The sequence below is a fragment of the Anolis carolinensis genome, chromosome 1 (genome assembly GCF_035594765.1).
Source record: "Anolis carolinensis isolate JA03-04 chromosome 1, rAnoCar3.1.pri, whole genome shotgun sequence".
Lineage (NCBI taxonomy): Eukaryota > Metazoa > Chordata > Lepidosauria > Squamata > Dactyloidae > Anolis > Anolis carolinensis.
This window is the reverse complement of record NC_085841.1, coordinates 118,977,541-119,001,803: the sequence shown is the minus strand read 5'-3', so window position 1 is coordinate 119,001,803 and position 24,263 is coordinate 118,977,541. Positions and strand designations below refer to the sequence as shown.

At 41.0% G+C, this 24,263-nt stretch overlaps 1 protein-coding gene across 6 annotated transcripts in view; it reads left to right on the top strand.

Annotated features, from left to right (window-relative positions):
* bckdhb (branched chain keto acid dehydrogenase E1 subunit beta) overlaps positions 1 to 23,541 on the top strand; it is a 102,692-nt gene extending 79,151 nt beyond the window's left edge. For 3 of the 6 annotated variants that reach the window (XR_010006407.1, XM_062981393.1, XM_062981385.1), the window contains one exon: positions 20,392 to 23,541. Coding sequence is in view for 1 of the 6 variants with exons in the window: in XM_062981393.1 (XP_062837463.1) it covers positions 20,392 to 20,436 (45 nt within the window). In the remaining 5 variants the exon portion in view is untranslated. Of the gene's footprint in view, positions 1 to 1,522; positions 2,708 to 20,391 lie in introns of those variants that run through there. The other 3 variants (XR_010006408.1, XR_010006406.1, XR_010006404.1) reach the window with 1 other exon arrangement.
* Positions 23,542 to 24,263: the final 722 nt, after the last annotated feature.

Genomic DNA, 24,263 nt, shown 5'->3' with positions numbered 1-24,263 from the left:
GCTCAGCTGTTGATGACAGATTGATCTAGAAGTCTCTCATTCCATAGTCCTGCTAGAAGTTGAAGTTGACTTGATGGCAGTTAACAGCAACAACAACGGTATTCAGAAGTGTCCTACAAAAATGTCAACTTTATGAAAAAGGGTTAGTATGATTTATTTTTAGACACTTACTTGCATAGCTTTTCTATTCAAAGTAGTATGATCCTTGCAAATCATTACGGCTTCCTTCTTCCAAATGGTAGGGCAGACAATAGACAGGATTATCTCTACAAATGTATGCTTGGCTGTAAACAGGAAGGAAAAGCGAGACTCTATATTTATGTCTTGACCATTGTTGTCTGTAGGCCACTTAAATAAAAAAACCCACAGACAGTAGTAGGAAGATGACTGAATGGTTTATTTAGCATCTTTATAAATTTAAGTGTTGTGGCAGAAGAAAGGTTTATAATAATCTGAATTTCTTCCCTGCAAGTAGTGATACTAGTAAGTGTCATAAACATAAGGAAGGAATTGCACTGTATTAAAATTAGTGCTGCGCTAAAAGGATGAGTACCTTTATGATCAAATTTCGCTGCCAAAAATACCTTTCCTTCACTATTTTGTTGTTGTCGTCTCTGTGTGTAGGTGTTACTGTGAAATGGGATAAATATGTCCAGGTAGTTATAATGAGATACAGTTAATTCACCAGACACTGTCTTCACTGTATTTGATTTAATCACATTTAATCACTTTGTCGCACTAGCCTTTGCCTAGCCCTTCATAGCTGGCTATGTCCATTCTGTAATTTTGGCCATTGGTATTTTGAACCTGCCTGATGGAGTAAATTGAAACTGGATTTTAATTTCTTGTGGTTGTTTTAGTAGGATTGTATGTTTTTGTTTTATGATGTTTAATTCTGTTGTATGGTTTTCCTTTTTGGCAATTTAATGTTTTGCTTTATGTTGTTCACCACCCTAAGTCCTCTTGGAGAGATAGGGTGGTATATAAATAAAGTTTATTATTATTATTATTATTATTATTATTATTATCATTATTATTATTATTATTATTATTTTAGATCAATATGCAATTTATTAGATCAGGGATGGGGAAAATGCAGTCTATAGGCTGAGGCCTTCCAGAATCATTTTTGTGATTTAAAATGAGTCTAAAATATTTTTTGACAAAAATCTGGTAATAGCAATTTCCATTCCATCATGGAATGGAAATGACTAGTCACCCTAGCTGCTGACAGTAATCAACCTGTAATTTTTATTCTAAATTTTAAATCTCACTATGCCAGATTGATTTTGTTGTTTTTCAGTGGTTATTATGGGATTGTAAATTTTATATGCTGTCATCTATTTTGATGATACTTACTTTTGGTATAAATGTGTATTTGTTTTGGGATTTGGGTGGGATGGTATTTTCTTTTGTTTGTTGTACAGCATTGAATGTTTGCTGATTTTGTTGATTTTGCCTGAGTCCCTTCGGGAAGATAGGAGGGTATATAAATAAAGTTTTATTATATTATTATTACTAGTGTGTGGAACCAACCATCTATCCCTCAACAAGGCTGGTGGACATAAGGAGTTCCTGTTTGCAGGGAAAGAGAGAGAGAGTTACTGGGAGTAGAAGACATCCCATGAAAAAAGGTCTTGTAATGAGTTGCACTCTGGCTTGCAAGGCTGAGGATGGAGTAGGGGCTCAAATAAGTAATCTGAGACTGGAAGTGTTGTTGGAAAAAATATTGCATCTTTTTCTCGAGTGAGCATGCAATCCCGCATCTACAACCTAATTTCCTGGACCTCCTCAACTCTGGACTGACTTGGATCTTTGCTTCGGAAATAGTTCTTGCCTAGATATCTCTGATGCCTCATGGGCCTTGTAGTCCTGTGCCTAGTGTCATTGTGACAGATGAGGATGAAAACATGAGGTTTTCTCCGGATCAACAGCCAGAACCAGAGTTTTTCCAGCTGCCTGAAGTTCTTGTCCAAGAACCAATTAAAACTGACCTTGATCAATGCTCACCTCCCTTTGCTAGAAAGCAATCTTTCTCGGCGGATAGGGGAGCGAGAGAGAGAATTCGGAGGAGTGCCCGAATTGCTGCCAAGCAAGACTGATTAGCCATGTTTCCCCTGGGAAAATCCAGGGAGTCTTACACCTGCAAGCTGGGTTTTCGTTCCCTGTTCTCTGGGGAAAGAGAACGCAGGACGCCCATTTGGCGGGAAACGAGACCCAGATAAAAGTATCAAACTCTGTTGATTCTTTGCGGAGACAACAGTTCAGCTTCGAGAGTGAATTCCATGTTCTCAGCCTAGTGCGGACTTTGCTAAGTACGCGTTCCAGTTTCCTTGCCTCGCCTATCCAAGTATCCAAGTATTGCCTTGCTGTATTCTTAGCCACGGATTATGCTCCTTGAATCAAGTTTTGGACTGCCTACCTTGTTTTGAACCACGGACCTTGTTTCCCAGATTCAAGCCTTGTTCTCAGCTTCCCTGCGGATTTACCTTGTGCCTTGAAAGACTTCGGATCATTCCCCACACTATTGCTTGGCATTAGTGTGTGTTTCGGTTGGATTTTACCTTTGAACTCTAATATCATTTATTGGACAAACTATTTCTGGACTATTTTAGGCCTCCTTTGGAAGGTCTGTTTCTGGACTATATTCTCTACTTGTTTTTATCCTTCTTATATATTTCCTTAATAAAGATATTAGATAGTTTTATTGGCCTCCGTGTTGGGTTCTTGGTGCTCCGCTGCCCTGGTGCGTGACAATATCTATTCCTTGTTTGATCTTTAGAGTTTCTTGATCCTGCTTTTAGAGCCCATCCAGCCTTGACATTGAGTGGATCTCTCCCTCCCCTCAAGAAGTGTTTTACAAGACACTGCTGCTATAAATGAATTTGTGGTTGTTATTTTTGTTGGTTTTAAAAGAAATAATGTCTTGTATATTTTGAAAGTGAGTGTAACAGGATATCATTACCATCATAGTTTACTTTTATGTTTGCCGTAAGACAAAAATCTTGCAATAGTGTTTCCTTTTTAATTCCTTGGAGCCTTAAACAAAACTTTGCTATCCATCTTCTCAATTTCCATTGTATGCAAGCAGGGCCGGCCGGAGATATTTTTAAATGTTAAGCGGGGGTGCTAAAAAGCGCCCCCGCCACCGGCCCCGCCTCCGACGCCCTGGCCCCGCCCAGCGTGCCCTGGCCCCGCCTCCCACGCTGTGTGGGAGGCGGGGCCAGGGCGAATAGTGCGGGGGGCGGGGCCAGAGTTGGCCCCGCCCCCCGCCCAGCGTGCCCTGGCCGCGACCAGGAAGTCAGGCCCAAATGGCCTAGCTGCGCTGTGCGCGTGCGCACAGCACAGCTAGGCCATTTGCCCTTAGTAACAAACTAAGGGCAAAAATGGCTTATCTGGCTGTGCGCATGCGCACAGCCAGATAAGCCATTTTTGCCCTTAGTTTGTTACTAAGGGCAAATGGCCTAGCTGTGCTGTGCGCACGCGCACAGCGCAGCTAGGCCATTCGGGCCTGACTTCCTGGTCGCGGCCGGCGACCGCCCGGGCGATCGCCGGCCGCGACCAGGAAGTCAGGCCCGAATGGGCTATCTGCGCTGTGCGCGTGCGCACAGCACAGCTAGGCCATTTGCCCTTAGTAACAAACTAAGGGCAAAAATGGCCTATCTGTGCTGTGCGCATGCGCACAGCCAGATAAGCCATTTTTGCCCTTAGTTTGTTACTAAGGGCAAAATGGCCTAGCTGTGCTGTGCGCACGCGCACAGCACAGCTAGGCCATTCGGGCCTGACTTCCTGGTCGCGGCCGGCGACCGCCCGGGCGATCGCCGGCCGCGACCAGGAAGTCAGGCCCGAATGGGCTATCTGCGCTGTGCGCACGGGCACAGCGCAGATAGCCCATTCGGGCCTGACTTCCTGGTCGCGGCCGGCGATCGCCCGGGCGGTCGCCGGCCGCGACCAGGAAGTCAGGCCCGAATGGCCTAGCTGTGCTGTGCGCGTGCGCACAGCACAGCTAGGCCATTTTGCCCTTAGTAACAAACTAAGGGCAAAAATGGCTTATCTGGCTGTGCGCATGCGCACAGCACAGATAGGCCATTTTTGCCCTTAGTTTGTTACTAAGGGCAAAATGGCCTAGGTGCTTGGCGCGGGCGCGGGGATTGAAGCCCCGCGGGCCCGCGCCAACACCGGAGGCGTCGGTGGCGCTACGGGTCGCTGTCGACGCCTCGACAGCGCCCCTAGCAGCCAGCGCCCGAGGCGGCCGCGTCAGCGGCCGCCTAGTAACAACCGGCCCTGTATGCAAGTTTGTTCTTTATTTGACAGCTAATGTGTTTGCTTTTGTTCCTCTTCTCCACTGATTCATCGGGTATTTTAGGGCTTTGATGTTTTCAAGACAAGGTTCCGGTATATACAGTGTTATCCAATGTTATCCATGTAGCAATCTTAAAAGCGAATAGTCTTCAGGACCAGTGGTGAACAAAACAAAGACAATCCCATTTTCTTTCAATCTGTAACTAGAATGAGTGTATCAGTTTTGATGACTTATCAATACTCATTCTCCAAATATATGCTTTGGTGTGTTTTCTGCTCACCTCCTTCATTTAGTTACTTCATTTTCTCACTCTTAAGTCAAATAGGTAGACAGTCACCCTCCTACGTACACTATTAGGGGCACAGGAGCTTTGCAAAAATGAAAAATGAACAAAGTAAAACAACAACGACAACAACTGTTCTTTTAAATCTGAAAGAACACCTCTCTAAGGGCTCTTCCACACAGCCTTATATCCCAGAATATCAAGGCAGAAAATCCCACATTATCTGAATGTGGACTCAGATAACCCAGTTCAAAGCAGATATTGTGGGATTTTCTGCCTTGATATTCTGGGATATAGGGCTGTGTGGAAGGGCTCTCATAATCTCTATATCCTCCAGCATGGCTCTATGATCAACTTCCAATGGAAGCTGATAACAGAATTGCATAGAATTTGGGGAAAGTGGACAATAATGTTGCACTGGAGGCCCCTAAAGAATCCTAGAGAGAACATCTTAATCAAATAGGCATATGATCAAATCCATTTTTTTGTGTCAGGAGCAACTTGAGTTGCTTCTGGAGTGAGAGAATTGGCCGTCTGCAAGGACGTTGCCCAGGGAACGCCCGGATGTTTTGATGTTTTTACTATCCTTGTGGGAGGCTTCTCTCATGTCCCCACATGGAGCTGGAGCTGATAGAGGGAGCTCATCCACACTTTCCCCGGGTGGGATTCGAACCTGGCAGCTTTCAGGTCAGTAACCCAACCTTCAAGTCACGAGGCTTTAGTCCACTATGCCATCGGGGGCTCCAAATCCATGAAAACTCACAATTGATCTTTAATGACTGTGTAGTTGTTGCATGACAATGAACACCTGCTGAAATTTCCATTAAAGGTACAAGAGCTCTCACATGGAGATTAAAGCTTTCTCACCTCTGCTCTAAACCTAGTACACAACACTAACTGGATGAAAATTACAAGCAAACAGTTTCTGCATTAGGAAGCAAACTGCCTCAGAGTAAACTGCTTTGGAGGGAGGTGGACTCTCTGATGAAGCTCTTTAAGCAGAGATTGGATGGTAATTTTTCAAGGGTGCTCTATTGTGTATTTGCAAATGGCAAGGGGTTGCACTAATGTCTTTTGTTGCCTAATCCAACTATAAGATTCTACTAGGGTTCTCCTACTCATTTAGAGATGATTAAAGATAAGCTAAATGGTCATTTCTCAGGAGTGCTTTAGATATGTATTCCTGCATGGCTGTGGTTTGGATTAGATGGCCCTTGAAGTCCCTTCTGACTCTGTAATTCTATAATCCTATGATTTTATGACTGTTTCATTTTTCATCTCCCACTGAAAACTCATTTGTAAAGCTTCCCTGTTAGATGCTTTATTTTCAATATCTTTATGCATAGATATCCCTAGGCCTGATGTGTCCACCAAAGGGGGACTTTCCTGACTCTTTTATGGTGCACACACTCACTTACTCATGTTTGCTTTAACGTACCAAAGTCGAATTGTGATTGCCCTCATTATATCTATTGACATTTATAGAAGTGAATGTTCTTTTCCATTCTGCTGCCTTCACTATATAACATTGGCTCACAAAACTAAATGATTGTTGTAAACCTTGTGCTTTTGCAAAGAAAATGATTTTTGCACAGGGCATGCATGCTACATTGGCTAATTCAAATTGCCTTTGGATACAGACATTCTAATGAGGACTTGCTGATGGGTATCCCAGTTATACAATTAGCGCTTCTTTTGTAACAAAGCTCTGTAGGCAGTCAAAGGGAAATGTCTAATTATCTTGCTAAACATTCAACACCCACCCACATTCAGCATTTATACTAATGAGCACCTTCTCCACATTTATCCATTATACTGTTTGTTCCAATTAAAGGTTAAAGAACCTCCAGAGGGTTATTAGCAGAAGATAAAGATGAAACTGATGAAAAATGACTTCATTCACACACATGTGAAAAGTGAGAACTGTATGAGTTGCTGTGTTGTGTGTCAATGGATATAATGTTTACACCAGAGTGTCAAGGGTGTAGGACATACTTTGTGGTGAGGAGGGGTTTTGAGAGAAAGGCAAGGAAATTATGTTGCAGAAGTAGAAAAGAAGGTGGAATTGAAGGGAGAATGAAGGAACCAGGCTGAGAGGGCAGGTGCTTCTGAAGTACAAATCCCAGGAGCTTTGATCATTCCTGATGCTGACTAGAGTTTCTGGAGTCAAACAGCATCTGGAGATTTCCTAGCACCACCCTGAACCCTTACAAGTCTTACAGGGGTGACAGCTTTTCAGTCCAAAAGTGGCAGGCTAAAACCTGGAACCTCAAGCCATGGCTGATACCAAATGAGAGACTTCCTCCTGGGCACACAGAAGACTGAGCAACTTGGAAGGAGCTGAACACCCTGCACTCTGGCACTGTGAGACACAGAGCCAGCCTTAATGAAGTGGAGTCCACGGCATGCAAGTAGGCAGAAGAGCAAACCACAGACTATCTATTACAATGTAGTCTGAGCCCCGTCACATGCACAATGGAGGACCTGTTTAGAGCAACACCAGAGGCTTTCCAAGTGGCTAGCTACTGGTCAAAGGACATTTAGTATAATGCCAAGTTTTTAATTCTGTTTGTGTTTTTAAGTACATTGCAACTGGACCTTCGCTTCACTTCTGACACAATAAATAAATAAAGGGGAGACAGCAAACCAGTTAGTCTTCCCCTACAATTGAGGGAAGTCATAATCCCACTTGATTCTGGAATACTGTGTTCAGTTCTGGGCACCACAATTCAAGGAGGATATTGACAAGCTGGAACATGTCCATAGCCTTTGCATATGAATACCTAAAGGTTACAGATGAAACAGGCAGTATGCCATGTGATCATACTCGTAGGGACTTATATGCAAGGGATGTCAGAGATGGGTTATTTCCCTTTGTGATATGATCCAAAGATAGAGACAGACCAAACTTAACTTATGTGTTTATGAGCTAAGGAACCCAAGTAAAGTGCCTCTTCCATTCTGCAAAGTGGGAGGAAAATAGCTACAGTAGGGTGGTGGCACTCATGAATAATCCAAGTGCTAGAGACCAAAGCAGTGAATGCAAAGTGTCAATTGCATACTTTTGGGAATCACACTTGCTTTCAATAAAACAGGATGACACACACAATGGGGGTGGACTGGCAAGAAAGTTAATCAAGACAGAGGATGTTGTATTGGAGCAGGCTTGTTTCTGCTGCTCCAGAAACTAGGATATGGAGCAATGGATTCAAACCATATGTGTTTGAATCCATAGAAATGAGATTCTACCTTAATATTAGCAAAAATTTCCGGATCATAAGTGCTGTTTGATAGTGGAATATGCTGCCTTGGATTGTGGTGGAGTTCCCTTCTCTGGAGGGTTTTAAACAGAGGCCAGATGGCCATCTAACAGGAGTGCTTTGATTCTGTGTTTCTGCATGCCAGAATGGGACTGGACTGGATGGCCATAATAATCTCTTCCAATTCTTTGATTCTAGAGGACTAGGCAACCTCTGTGCCCCAACTCTTGAATGCTTTGGGGCATTATAGTTGCAAGAAATAGAGAAATATTGTAATAGGCTTATCTTTAGATTTCTTCACAAGGAGATTTATTGTTAATTTGGTACCTGTATAAACAAGCAATCTTACTTTTAAAATAACCACTCCAAAGACTGGTGCCCTCCAGTTGTCTTGGATCATAACTCCAACCATCTCCAGACTTCCCTTCTGATGGTTGTGCTAGCTGGGGATGCTGGGGATTGTATTTTGACACCTTTAGAGAGTGCCAGGTTGAGGAAGGCTGCTTTGGAAGACTACATTTCATATTAAGGAAGTGAAATAGATCATGGCATCTTACTTTTTCCACTCATGACCCCTTTCCTCTTGAGAAATTTTCACATGACCTCATATATATAGGTATATAATATATATATATATATATATACCAAACATTTATTGATAATAAATCAGCTGGTTTTCCTTTTTGTGTGGAGTACAAATGGAGCATTGTCAGCAGAGTCCACTGTAAACACTGCATATTGTTGCTAACAGATTTGTGTTCATTTGTGGCATTCAAAACTTTTCACTATTGCCACATTTTTCATGACTCCGGCATTGAGCTAAGGGGCCCCATTTAGGGTCAGGACCCATAGTTCAAGAAGCAGTGGATTAGATGACTCATCCAGCACTGTTCCCGTTCTCTCGTCTCCTTTTAAAATTCCTTACATTTACTTAGATTTTCAGCATTCAGGGGCTGATTGCGGGTTATGCCGCAATGACTGAGTAAAGACTCTCAGGTCTGTTAATGGAGTCCATTCATCCCACAGAGCAGCAGCCTTGCATTTGTGACACCACGGGGAAGGTACAACCAGCTTCTTGCTGTGGAAGCTGTGTGTGGCAAAGCCGTCTTGCAAAGTGCTTTGCCTGGCTTTCACTGAGAAGTGCCTTTGGAAAAATCACTCCCGTTGTCTAGTGAGGAAAATCTGTTTTGGCTGCTCCAGTGGGCACGCTGATGTCATCAGGAAAGAAGTTTACATTTGAAACCTAGGCTGTGACAACAGTAAAAGGCCTATAAATATATTTAAGGTTTTACTGCCCTGGCTGGTTTTGAAATTGCTTCTGAGGAATTTCACAAACACTTGCAATTGTTTGATATATACACTAGGCAGTAGGCACGGTAGTTTCAGGGACCGAGCACAAAAAGTAGGCTACCGTAAAGTAACTTCACAGGCACAGCAGAAAGGAGTCTGTTTTCATGTGACCTCATAAACAGTAATCAGTGGAATGCATTTATAAGCAGAGGGATACGTAAAGGGTAATAAAGTGACTAAACGTTTATATAAAGCAAAGGAAAATTAAGCAGGTTACTGTTAAATAAACCAGATGGAGTCTTAAAAATGTATTCAGAAATAATAATTGGTAGGTATACTTAGAAGGAAAAGTGTGTGAGAGACTATCAGACACAAGCCAAATAACGTATTGTGTTTGATCATAGCTATGTGTAAAGCTGAGATGTGGCATAAATGGCCCTCCAGATGTTGTTGGACTGCAACACCCAGTAGCCCTAGCCAACAGAGCTGATGGTGCAAGATAATGGGAGTTATGACCCAACAACATCTGGAGGACTACATGATTTAAAAGGTGACATTTAGCATCTTGGGAACAATTCCCACATTTTTATATAAGCCTCTCGTGGTATGTTTCACACATACTTTTGCTGCTGTTTTAATTGGAAACAATTTGGACAGAATAGGATTTCTCTTGTTATCCAGCCTCTTACTCACTCCAACACAAAATGTGATATGTCGTACTCAGAAATGATGCAAATTCCCCAAGGCAGGCAGGGTTTTGAGTCAGAAAGCCACAGCAGGAGAACAAGTAAAGCTAGGCATGATAGGGATTGTATTCCAACATGCCAGGAATCAAACTTGAACTGTGCTTTTCGGCTCCAGTTTTTCTTCCATTTAAAACAATGCTAGGACAAGAAAAGCACAGCTTTAAAATGCCAATTTGCACATAGTATATAGTTTGGTCTTCTTGAAAACAAACAAACCCTGTTTGCTTGTTTAAAATATTTCCAATGCTGTCATTTTTTAAAATGAAACAGTTCACACACAATAGGTCAATTGTCCTCTAAATTTGGTCATTCAAGTTTTGAGAAGTTAACCCTCAGAATCCCTGACTATTGGCAAAGGTGGTCAGAACTACTCCAACAGGTGATAAATATATTTGTCATTACTTAGATTCAGGTACCTCTTTCATATTCATGATTTCTAAAAAGGTAAAGGTTTTCCCCCTTTTTTCCATGTCAGAAGCAACTTGAGAAACTGCAAGTCGCTTCTGGTGTGAGAGAATTGGCCGTCTGCAAGGATGTTGCCCAGGGGATGCCTGGATGTTTTGATGTTTTTACTATCCTTGCCTGAGGCTTCTCTCATGTCCCCGCATGGAGCTGGAGCTGATAGAGGGAGCTCATCCATGCTCTTTCCGGGTTGGTTGGATTCGAACAGGTTACCTTCAGGTCAGCAACCAAATCTTCAAGTCATCAGTCCTGCTGGCATAAGAGTTTAACCCACTGTGCCACTGGGGTCTCCAGGTTTTCCCCTGATGTTAAGTCTAGTTGTGTCTGACTCTGGGGGGCGGGGTGGTGGTGCTCATCGCCATTTCTAAGCCGAAGAGCTGGTGTTGTCCGTAGACGCCTCCAAGGTAATGTGGCCAGCATGACTGGAGTGTTGTTACCTTCCTGCCAGCACCTATTGATCTACTCACATTTGCATATTTTCTAACTTCTAGGTTGGCAGGAGCTGGGGCTAATAGCAGGAGCTCATCCTGCTCCCCGGATTCGAACTGCCAACCTTTTGGCCAGAAAGTTCAGCAGCTCAGCGGTTTAATCCGCTGCGCCACCAGGAGCATGATTTCTATCATGACACAATTGCCACAATTATAATTAGCCCTGGAAATTTAACTGGCCATCTGTATTATAGCAGAATTAATGCAGTTTGACACCACTTTAGCTGTCATAGCTCAATGCTATAGAACCACAGGAGTCATAGTTTTACAGGATCTGTGATCTTCTCTGCCAGAAGTGCTGCTGCTTCACCAAACTACTAAACCCAGAACTCCATAGCTTTAAGCCATGATAGTTAAAGTAGTAATGTGCTGCATTAATTCTATGGTGTAGATGTAACTTAAATTAACTATGCTCAACTAAGGCTGGTTCTACATTGTCAAATGATACAGTTTGAACTGCATTATATGGTCAGTATAATGCAGTTCAATATAGTTCAAACTACATTCTATGGTTGTACACTGACCATATAATGCAGTTCAAAGTGAATTATGTAGCAGTGTAGAACCAGCCAAAGTAGTCTACATAGAATCAGCCCAAATAACTCACCTTGCCCTGCTATTTACAGATAGAAACACTTTGACTCATGGATAGGGCCAGATGACGTGCTGTAATTCTACAGAAATGTGACAAAGTTTGTTTCTGGCTAGGAGAGGGAAAGCAATCTCCCTGTTTGCTTTTATAGTAAATGAACAGTGAAAAGCTGGTTTTCCTCTTGTCGTGATAGTTTTCCTAGAGTGATGAAACTCCTGGAACACCCACTTTACGATGCAGAACAATTAATCAAGGATATATCTCACAAAACAACTTACTGGTATAACTTGCATGGGGTGGGGTTGTTGTGAGGATCCATGAATCAATAAATGTAATTCATATGACTGCAGCAGAAAATACAAACCTGAGTTAATAGCATGGCACACTAACGTTAACCAATACAGCCTGAGATCCTACATCATGCTGGTGTTGTATCAATCTACACTCATGTAAGTTATGCATTGGTTGCATTACACTGTCTTTCTGCAGACATTTTTAGCCAACTATAAATTGGTCAGTGCTCTTCCACACTGCACAGTGGTTATACAATAATGACTGGAAGACAATGATGACACAAGAATGTGTCCGATTTCCTGGCTAGAATGCAGTTGTTTAGTCCCAGATAGAGTACATACATTTAATTAATAGTTAAATTGTAAGCCAACATGGTTATCATATATACAATATATATTCATTTATAAGTTGAGGACAGGTTTTGGGGCCAAAAGTATGAATTCTGATATGACCTGTAGATATGTCTAAGGTCATTCATGGAGAAAGAAATGCACTGGCACTCAAGATTGTGATGTCCACAAAATGTACATCCATATGTGTGTAGAAGCAAATAGTGCATGAAAGAAATTCTGGAACAAATCTGCTGCAGCCAATCAAAGTATATCCCATGCAGGGCTAGAATCTGAGAATTGAAAAATATAGATTACTTTCAGGACTGGGTTAGCTGGAAGGTAAAGAAGTATTGAGAGAAAACCACAGCATTCCCAGGAGAACTCTCACTTTCACCCCTCTGCCTCCATTTCCTGTGCCTTGCCATGGTTTAGTGCTGATCCCAAATTGTCAAGGTGATGCACATCAGCACATCACAATGGACTGGATAAGAAAAAACCCACCCAGTCTGTTTCCTATTCTCAATGAGTGGATACTGTGGCCACTGTCCCAGGCTCAAACCAGTTCTTGGGCTTTTTTAATAGTGGCTCTATGATGGAATCCATTCCTCTAAATCCACTCCCTAACTCGGTTTTAGTGGCTATGTAGAACATCTTAAAAGTTACAGTACTTACATGGATCCATGGATTTTTGGAACAGTTTTTGGGTTGGTTTTTTTTAGGTTGTATTCCATTTGGGTGTGGCAGTAGGATTTAGGTGCATGTGAAAATAGTTAAATTTGTGGAATTGTATTTATGCAAACACAAACTGGGCAATTCCATGAAACAACAGCTCCCAAAGTATACCAATGGGATTTAAGACCACTTCCATGCTATACCATTTTAGAGCTGTGATTTCACTTTAATTCCCCTGGTTCCATCCATTGGATTTGTATGGGAGTGGGAGGATATTTTGAACGTTCAGCCAGATTGCTCTTCCTTGTATGACACTGCTGGTCCCAGACCATCTTCACATTCCTATTTATCCAATTGAAAAAATGGACTGAATGTAAGAAATTGTGCTTCATTTCTTTCCCAATTGATGTCAATGTTATGTGAAACTCAGCTACAAGGTGGTCTGTCTTTTTTTTCTTTTAAATTTTTATTCAGATTTTCTTACACTTACATACATTAAGATAGTAATAAAAGTAACTCACAGGGGTTGGAAAGAGGGAAAGAGGAGAGAGAAAAGAAAAGAAAAAAAATGAGAGGGGGGGAAAGATGGGGATCGGGGAAGTAGGGGATGCAATAGTCCTTCCGCTTTCTATTCTTTGTGTGCTGGGTTTTGTTCCATTTCTTTCTTTTTTACATTAATTGGACTAGAGTTAGTCATTGTAAGTGTCCTCGGATTCTTCTTTTGCTTATTTTTTCTTTGCCTTTTCTTTGTATTCTTCATATTTTTCCCAATTAGTCGGTTTTATTGTATTACCCCTATTTATTTTCATTAAATATGTTAATTTGTCCATATCATATATCTCATTCAGTTTCTCCAACCAGTGTTGGATTGTTGGTAATTCTCTTTGTTTCCAGTATTTCGCAAAGGTTATTCTTGCTGCTGTCGCTACGTATGTAAATATTTTGTCCTCATTTGAATTCTGTCTTAAAAAGCTATTTCAGAAGTGTTGCTTCTTTGTTGTTGTGTTTCCCCATCCATTTAGTTATTAACTTTAAAAAAGAAAAGAAAAGAGCACCCATATGTCTTCCAGGCAGCAAAGCCGATAAATCTTTCTAATTTGTTCCAGGTGTTGCTATGATCATTCATTTTATGATGTGACAAAAAGCAAAAGATTTGTTTTTCTTTATACCTGTAGACTGGGTTTATGGTCTGAACAGGTGGGGAGCATCAAGCTGAAATATAAGCAATACCCATAATGACAACGAAGTATTTCTGATATCCTGGATACCTTGCTTATGTGGGCATACATTTAAAAATGCTTTGCACTTTCAAAGAAAGATTTTGCTTTTCATGCAAAACAGAGAAACATTTGTGATAGATTTTGTATGCCTGTTTAGGTTTTAAAGCCTTGTAATGGCGTGTGAAGTAAGTCAGGATGATGGAGAACATATAATGGCCACAGAGAACAAGCTTTGAGGTCACAAGGATTTGAATATATGTATTTCTTAATATCAGGTTGCCAAAGTAAAATGGAGGGGATTGTAGAAGAATTGCTGATGGCAGGTATTTTATGAACAGGTAAGCCCACTCCTCTATGACACTTCGGGAGATTCTTAACCAGCCCTTCCACTCTCAACGTCTGGGGACCCAAATCTAATCTACATTCCTCTTTCCGCTTACCTGGATAACACTCTAATACACTCATGTACGTATAAGCCTTTTTAATAAAAAAAAGTCATAGATAGAATCATAGAATCATAGAATAGTAGGGTTGGAAGAGACCTCATGGGCCATCAAGTCCAACCCCCTGCTGAGAAGCAGGAAAGTCACATTCAAAGCACCTCCGATAGATGGCCATCCAGCCTCTGCTTAAAAGCCTCCAAAGAAGGAGCCTCCACCACAGTCCGGGGCAGAGAGTTCCACTGCCGAACAGCTCTCACAGTAAGGAAGTTCTTCCTGATGTTTAGTTGGAATCTCCTTTCCTGTAGTTTAAAGTCATTGTTCCACGTCCTAGTCTCCAGGGCAGCAGCAAACAAATTTGATCCCTCCTCCCTATGACTTCCCCTCACATATTTGTACATGGCTATCATGTCTCCTCTCAGCCTTCTCTTCTGCAGGCTAAACATGCCCAGCTCTTTAAGCCACTCCTCATAGGGCTTGTTCTCCAGACCCTTAGTCATTTCAGTCGCCCTCCTCTGGACGCTTTCCAGCTTATCAACATCTCCCTTCAACTGCGGTGCCCAGAATTGGACACAGTATTCCAGGTGTGGTCTGACCAAGGCAGAATAGAGGGGGAGCATGACTTCCCTGGATCTAGATGCTATACCCCTATTTATGCAGACCAAAATCCCATTGGCTTTTTTTCACTGCCGTATCACATTGTAGGCTCATGTTAAACTTGTCCACAAGGACTCCACGGTCTTTTTCACACGTACTGCTGTCGAGCCAGGCATCGTCCCCCATTCTGTATCTTTGCACTTCATTTTTTCTGCCCAAGTGAAGTATCTTGCATTTGTCCCTGTTGAACTTCATTTTGTTAGTTTCGGCCCATCTCTCTAATCTGTTAAGATCGTTTTGAATTCTACTCCTGTCTTCTGGAGTGTTAACTATCCCTCCCAGTTTGGTGTCATCTGCAAACTTGATGATCGTGCCTTCTAACCCTTCGTCTAAGTTGTTAATAAAGATGTTGAACAGAACCGGGCCCAGGACGGAGCCCTGCGGCACTCCACTTGTCACTTCTTTCCATGATGAAGACGACGCATTGGTGAGCACCCTTTGGGTTCATTCGCTTAGCCAATTACAGACCCACCTAACCGTAGTTTTGCCTAACCCACATTTGATTAGCTTGTTTGCTAGAAGGTCATGGGGGACCTTGTTGAAGGCCTTACTGAAATCCAGATATGCTATATCTATGGCGTTCCCCGCAGCTACCCAGTTTGTAATTCTATTGAAAAAAGAGATCAGATTAGTCTGTCATGATTTGTTTTTGGTACATCCATGTTGACTATTAGCAATGACCGCATTTGTTTCTAAGTGTTTGTAGACCACTTCCTTAATGATTTTCTCCAGAATCTTGCCTGGTATCGAAGTGAGGCTAACCGGATGGTAATTGTTTGGGTCGTCCTTTTTTCCTTTCTTGAAGATAGGGGCCACATTTGCCCTCCTCCAATCTGCTGGGACTTCTCCTGTTCTCCAAGAACGCTAAAAAATGATTGCTAGTGGTTCCGAAATAACTTCCACTACTTCCTTCAATACTTTTGGGTGTAGTTGATCCGGCCCTGGAGACTTTAATTCATTTAGAGCAGCCAGGTGTTCCTGGACAACTTGTTTCCCTATTTGGAGAACTTGTTTCCCTATTTCCTCTAATCCTTCATCCACTCCATGTTGCTGAGGTTGAGGCTGGCTTTCTTTTTGTGAGAAGACTGAGGCAGTCAATCCAAAAGACCTAGGGCAACTTATGCACGGGTTAATGTGAATACTGTACTTAATTGACCCATATACTTTATCTGCCATGGCACTGTTTCTGGGTCTTTTGAATGCCTGGGTGGGGAAATGGCAGTGTCCCTTTGAGATGGCATTTGTGCTTTTCACTCTTTGTGGAATGACCCTTAACTTAGGCACAGATCATATCAAAACCCATTTTAAGTCATGGCAAAATCAAAGTGAATTGATCATTTTAGCTGAGCTGTAGATTACATCTGCATTGCAAATGTAGGGCACATCAACACTGACCAGATAACATAGGTCAGTATAAAAAGTGATCAGGATCATACTGCACAGGGCTGATCTGAAGTAATCTGGGGTAAAGCAGTTTAACATGGTTTTACCTTGGTTGAACTAACTTACGGGAAATCAGCATGGTTGGGCATTTGGTATTCTGTGCCACCACTGAGGTGCCTTACAAACTCTCTTTTGGGCTGCCAAGTGGGCTTGAACCAGTGTCCGGTTTGAATCTGCTAGATTTGTCAGTGTCACATTAGATTACATGCACTAGACCGCATGTACTCATGTGTAGTTCAGAAAAGTGCTAACATGTATATTGGCATGTGTTATACTTTCAGAATGGCTTTGAGTTGTGTTTGTTCAAGGGCATAAGCAAGATCCTTGGAAGCATAGCACACTGAAGCTTAAATCCTGCATGTAGACCAGTGGTTCTCAACCTGTGGGTCCCCAGATGTTTTGACCTTCAACTCCCAGAAATCCTAACATCTGGTAAACTGGCTGGGATTTCTGAGAGTTGTAGGCCAAAACACCTGGGGACCTAAAGTTTGAGAACCACTGATGTAGATTCATGAACTCTACTTACTGTTGAATGGTGTGATAACATGTGACAAATGCCATTGATTCAATTGGTCTACTCTTGCTGGAAGCACCAATAGAACTCAGACATAAGTTCCAGGTTAATTCAATTTTTACATTTATTTACTGAATATCTTTGAGGTATTTTGTTGAGTTTGAATCAAATTTTAAAAAATGAAATTGAAATAATCAAAACATGTATACTAGCATTCTTCTGTCTAAATGCCTAGAGGTCTGATGTCCCATAGATATTCACAAGGAAGTCAATGATTTTATAGTGTTTTATAGTTCCTAGGTGCCATTGAGCTTAATGGTATTTGGGTGGAGTCAAAGGTTTCCTGTAGCTGTCCTTGTTGGAGGAGTGAACAATAAAGTTTTGGTCTAGCTTTCTGTCTAGCTTTCTGTATCCCATAAGCCTTTCATGACACTAGTTAATATACACTTACATAAAAATGCAGGCATATGATATTATGACATTTTTCCAGATTGTTTTTCTTAATTGTAATGCGTTTATACTAGTTATTTTGGTAACATTTCCGACCAAAGTACTAGCAGAAAAAGTTTTTGTGGTCCACACCACAGTGAGCATTAAATCTTTTGGAGTCACTGGTAGAGTCTTCTCTTGAAAAAATAAAGTAAAATGAAGTTGTTTCTGTTTCTTTTTCTCCAAAACAGCCCATTTTGGGTGTGGGTAGTGCTAAAGAAGTGTTCAGGCTATACTTTATGAGTAGCTTGGAATTAAAATTCTTTATATAAACATCTACTTAACTCATAACCCTTCCATGTCGTAATTACATGCCACTACTTGTTTTCATTTTATTTTGTTTTGCTTTTATGACAGCACTATGGAAGCATGCTCTAATATGAATATTAAACCCAAGGGAAGCTAAGAAAGCATTTTCCTAACATGCGTATCCTGTTTAATTTTGACAAAAACAGTGACTTTGGGGAAACATCACTTCCAGAATGTCTGCAGTACTCACTGTCTCAGGCATTGCTCGTCAGAAGGTGCCATTTTGAACCACAGAAACGACAAGTCACTTGTTCTAAACAGTGAAAGAGGCAAAATATTTGGAGTACTTTGCTATCCTTTGGTCATACGTACCATAAAGCACAGCTTGTGCTGATTTGTAGTATTATGATTTCATCTTATGTTATTTTCACAAGCTGAATGTTACCCCTTACTCTACTCCAGTTCTGTTAAACCAAATAAACAAAGCAGCCTGAATCATCTTGTTGTTTGAGCCAGAAAATTCAAATGGTGCTCCTGAACACCAGTTGGTAATATAAATGGAATACACCACTAAGGGACATTGTGCTGCTCTTACATCTGTCATCTGTAGTAGGACTCAGCATTTTGCCTTTTACAACTTCCTTTATTGATTATAATATTTGAGGATGAAGTGGTATGGCACTACAGATGGAAAGAAGCAAATGTTGTATTAATACTGGAAGAGGGTCAAGATTTCACATTGACAAAGAATCATAGGTCAATGGAGCTGCGTATATGGAGGTATATACTCCATAGGTATATGGAGCTGCAGTGGCACAATGAAGATTGGGGTGCTGACCTGAAGGTTGCCAATTTAAATTTGCGAGACAGGGTGAGCTCCCGTCTGTCAGCTCTAGCTTTCAGAGACATGAGAGAAGCCTCCCAGCAGGATAGTAACACATCCAGGCATTCCCTGGGCAATGTCTTTGTAGACGGCCAATTCTCCAATACCAGAAGCGACTTGCAGTATGTTTTCAAGTTGCTTCTGACACAATAAAAAATAGGCCAATACCATTGCTGAATCATGGCTATGAGATATGCACAATAACTTTATCCAGAGCTTTGTTCCTGGAAAGCAGTGTGGGTTTTTACCTAAACAACAAACTAGAATGTAACAAAATCAGAAATATTCTGGACATTTTGGAATATCTATGACACAATGAGAAGCAAGTGTTGACATTTTTAGATGATAAAAAAGCTTTTGTAATTTGAAAAAATAAAAAGGTGATCAAATAAAGTTGATTAATTTTAAAATGAGGATTAGACATCTAATTATTACAATGTCAATAACGGTATGATTTGTATGTAGTAGGACCTGTCTAGGTTCACGTGGCAATGGAAACAATAACAATAAAGCCAAATGTAAAATCTTACAAGATGCAAAATGAAGAGGAGGGTTGGGTATTCTGGATTTGAAACAGTATTTTGCTGCATGTTTGGTTTAACTGAAAGAATGGATTGTGCCGAATAATAAAAGGATATTAGAAATACAAGGGCGTGACTTGATGCTAGAATGACATGGATATTTATGGTATGACAAAGTTAAAATATAGTTTTTAATAATCACTTTGTGAGACATTCCTTACTGAGACACTGGAATAGGTATAAAACTAGAATATATTCAGAGATGCCTTCATTGATCTTAACACAAGAAACATTTTGCAGAAAGGAAGCAACAGCAAAAACTAAATTTGATAACTTATCTGTTGGAAACAGCAGCATAGGTGCATGATTTATAGTTTTCTCCTTCATGATTACACTCTCCCTAAATACCCTATGTACCAGACTAATTGTCTCAGAGGCAAGCTTTAAAAATCAACCAAAACGTATCAGAGTTCTTTATCAGTTGTCAGCAGATTTTTTACTGCACAGCTTGACTTTGTACCACTCACTGTTTAAGAAAATTCTTTGACTTATTTTTCATCCAAACTTACAGTGGAGGCTTTCAATCTTGAAACGTTGCTTTACGTACAGCTATATTATACACACACCAGGATCCCTTGATGTACCATCAGTCAATGGCATATTCTGAGATATACTCATGACAGATATCAGCAACAGATGTATGGCGAGGAACAAGAGAATCATGGCAAGAGAAAGAACTCATCCTTGCTTCTCCCTTTCTGCCCATTGCTTCTCATCATCAACCAGGGACAAAAGTGAATGATGTAACCCTCGACATGCCTGTCACATGGTCGTGACTGAGCTTCTTTTGCCTGTCCCTTCACTTCCACATCACCACCCACTTAATCCTTCAGTAGGTGTGTGACCACATGTCCATAAGAACAGTGCTTTCCAACATTATTACACAATGGCATTACAGTCAATGCAATCCTATCTAACAGTGCATTATCCACTTAACATTATCAAGATTTTGGAGTATCATCAGACTGAATATAACATTAAATCAAGTGAGATATTACTCTGAGAGATGTAGTTTTCAATGGTTTTCATATCTACAAATATTTGAAAGATTCAAGATAGATAAAAATATGATTGAACAAAATAAATCTGAATTTGGGTTACATCTATGTACAGATGATGAGCATTTGATTAGTAAAATGCATAGACACAAAGTGTTAGTTTTGACTTTTAAAGCCCTACATGTTTGGATCTAGGTTACCTATAGGATCTGCTCCTGCGCAATCTGCCCTGGACACTGAGATCTTCTGGGGGATACTTACTCCAACTACCCAGAACCTGATTATTACCCAGAGGATTTTTTCATCAGCCACCCCAAGACTGTGGAAGGATCTGCCGGAAGAGATTCGACAACTGAATGAGTGATCAGAATTTAAGAAACACCAAACAGCCAGCTCTTCCAGCAGGTCTATTAAATCAACTTTGACTCATGAGTTTTGGAACAGCATTCTATTGCCACTATAGGTTGATTTTTGGGCCCTGTGTTTAGTGTATTTTTATAAAGATGTGTTTTGATATATGTATTTTATTGTATGCATTTTATTTTGATATGTTTTAACTTTGTTTTACCCTGCCGCAAACCATTAGGTGTCCTGTTTTGTTTTTCAAGAACAGCCTTAAAACAATGTGGTAAGTAAGTGAAAACTGCTTTACTTCAGCAAAACATAAAGAATAGCACACACAGTGGTATAATGCAAAAGAAAGCAAGGAAGTTTTAGGGCAAACAGAGTTCTTAAGTCTCTGATAAATTCCCAAATCAAATAGCAGTCTTACTTCAGACAAAGAAACAGCAATAAATCCTTAGGAGCAGTTTCCCAGATGCAGACGAAGCAGGCACAAGGGGAGTGAAGGCTTAGGCATTAGAGTCAGTTTGTTACCAGCAAAAGCTGACTACACCTGCTTCTGATTTATAGCCCTGAATTCCCCCACAGCTGCTAGGGCAGTTCCCAATTACTTAGCTGCATTTCTGGCAGCTATTCTAGCTGAACAACGTCTTTGCTCTGTTTCCTTTCGCCTTTCCTGAAATGTGAGTACTTGCAAAATCTCCTCCTCAGATTCCAACTGCTCCTCTAACTCATGAACACTTTCCTGCTCCCCTTCCTCTTCTGAAGAAGAGGAATCCCTAACATTAGGAAAGGCAGAAAACAAATGAAATTATTATTAGGGGTGGGAACTGTTCTGTTTTTCAAAACAGGCTCCGGGTGATTCAGCATTTTTGGGCACTGAATCACCCAAAACAGCATTGGTGGTGCGACTCTATTTTTTTCAGCCTCAGCAAAACACGTACTGGCTTTCTTTCGCTACATTTGGATTGGCATTAATGTGCACACAGAGTTTCCCTGTGAGCCCTGCTGCCTGAGCCAATCAGACGAAGAAAGACTCTCATGTGTCTTTTAGCCAAGCTGGTCTACCAGGGTGAGCTCCTTCATTTTCCTGTGGCGTCCTGGATGTTGAGAGAGACAGAGAGATATCATGTGCTAGCTAGCTTAGCTCATTGTATCTCTCAGTGCCATTGCTGATTTGGATTGCTTCTTGTCTCAATTCTTTTTCCTTTGGCAATTTAATTAAATTTACTTAGTAGTGTAATATATTTCAGTTCTTTTTTCCGTATTTCACTAGGGTGTGGTGGATATGCTTTGGGTGGGGGCTATGATAATTTTAAAAGGTATTTTTTTGTGTTTAAGTATTTCTTACCTTTTTTGGTGGGGTGGTTTAGGGAAGGGAGGGGATAGCCTCAGCCTGACTCCCTTGAGTCCCCATAGGGAGAATATCAATCTCTTTTCCATCACTCCCCAGGCCTCTCTTCTTGTTTGTGAGTCCTGCACCTTCTTTCCCCCCGAAAAAAACTTTTAAAAATTACAAAAAGCCATTTCTTCTTTTCATTCACCCCTTTGATTGACTCTCATTTATTTCCTTCTTCTGCACTACCTTCAGGCTTGTGTGCACCGCTGCCCCAGTTTACCTGACTTGTATGTATGTGTGTGTACTTTCTGGCTTGTGTGTACTCCTGCACCAGTTAAACAGCCTTCCTCAACCCAATTTTTTTTAAAAAATTTTTTTTTAAAAAAAATCCCTTGTAGTTTGTTTGTTCACCTCAATGATGAAAAGTAGAGCCTGTGAAGTCACCCCATTGCAGTCAATGGCCACATCACAACCAGAAGTTTCTGCTGGCATTTTGCCTCTCCCAATATCGGAAAGTTCCTGGAAAATGGAACTGGGTGCTGTGGAATGGCACTGAAATTGGGAAGGATTTTTCTGAATTGCACACCCCTTATTATTATTATTATTATTATTATTATTATTATTATTATTATTATTAGTATTTTGCTGAAATTTGATAAGAAAGAAAACCAAATTAAAGAATGTATGATAATTTGGGGCGCAATACCTGAATATTACATCCAAAAATACCCTAAAATTGCATCAAAATTGTGGGTTGGGCGGGTTTGGAGGACTTGTGGGAGGGGTATACAGTCCACAGAAATAGCATATAAGGGCTGCATGCATATGTCTTGTCCACCCCTCAATTAGACCTTGATGTATTAAATTTGAAGGTCTGGAGATGGCTCGGTACCACATTCAGCTGGTAGAATGGGTTAAGGCCATGGAAGGTCTCTGACTTTATTTAGCTGAATGAAGTGATGTTTCCCCCTGAAACTTCTGTCATCAATTCTAACTTACTTCAGAGAATGGGTCTGGGTATTTTGTGCCCCAGACAGTTTACATTGCCCCTTCCTTCATCCCAATGGGGGAAGCGTCGCTACCCAACTTTCCCCAATTCTTTGTGGACTGTGTTCTCACTGTTGCCTCTTATGACTGTTTCACTTCACTTCAGGCCCGGAGCTCCACCAGATATAGATCTAGATCATGGGATGTGGTGGGCTCCTTGTCTGAAGTGAGGTGAAACTGTTGTAGGATGGGCAATTTTGCTTGTGTGATGAGGTTGTTTGTGGGGATTGGGGAAACTGTGTGGTCTTTAAATCAGACACTACATTTGAATAATTAATACAAAACATACATGAGTGTATAACCCTAGATTACATATTTAGAATAGTACAACAGGATACCAGTCAATGTATTTTAACTGCAAGGCAGATAGAGCAATATGAGAAACCAATGGTATGATTCTAGAGTGAGTTGCTTGTTTGGGATTCCCCTCCCCCCCTCAACTCCCAATATTGCTGGGCTGGCTTTAGGGATAATATACGCCATGATTGTACAGACATCCTTTTGGTATTTTGCCCCACACAGGACAATAAGCCTCACGCTTCCAAATCTGTGATTGTATTTACATGATAGAGAATGCATAAATAAATCTACATTTCCTTCTGCTCTCCTGCTATTAAGATAGTGACATAAAGACATCAGGACAAGAAATGATTAGATATTTTAATGACAAAAATATCTCCCATTCCCATCACAATTCCCTGTTTCCCCTGAACACAGATTTAGGTGAAGGCTAATTCTGACAATGGAATTAACTTTTCAAAAGACTTTCTTCTGCAGCAGATAAAGACTGATGGAACTATTTTGTTAATTTAGATTGACATAACTTTCAACATTAGGGGGCATGTCTGTGTGGACAACCTGATGCATATTAAACCCATGATCTCTAAATGCATTTGATATCCATAAGCCTCATACTTACACCACATCTTACCTTGGACAAGACAGCTGTTTTCTCCTTTTCTATTACAGTTCTGCTATTCCTAATTTATTCTGTTGTACAGTAGAGCTCTGCATATGATTGTCAGAAGGACGATAGTGAGATCACAGCAGACATTACTTTCGTAAAGGGGATAAGAAGAGGAGGCTTTGAAAGCATAGTTGGAGTGTTTTGCACATGTCTGTGTGCTCTCCCTCACTCACATGATGAGTTCGTTTTGCTTAAGGAGGCAGATCTTTGAACTAGGGAACCAGGCTCTGGCTCCTAATTTTTTTGTCATGTCTCAAACCCAAGGAGTCTTACTTTCCTTTCTTGGTTTTTCCATTTGCCACATCTGTATTTTGGGTGAAACCCTTTCCCCTGATCTGTTCGTATTTGTTTCCATGTACCCAGCCTACTTTT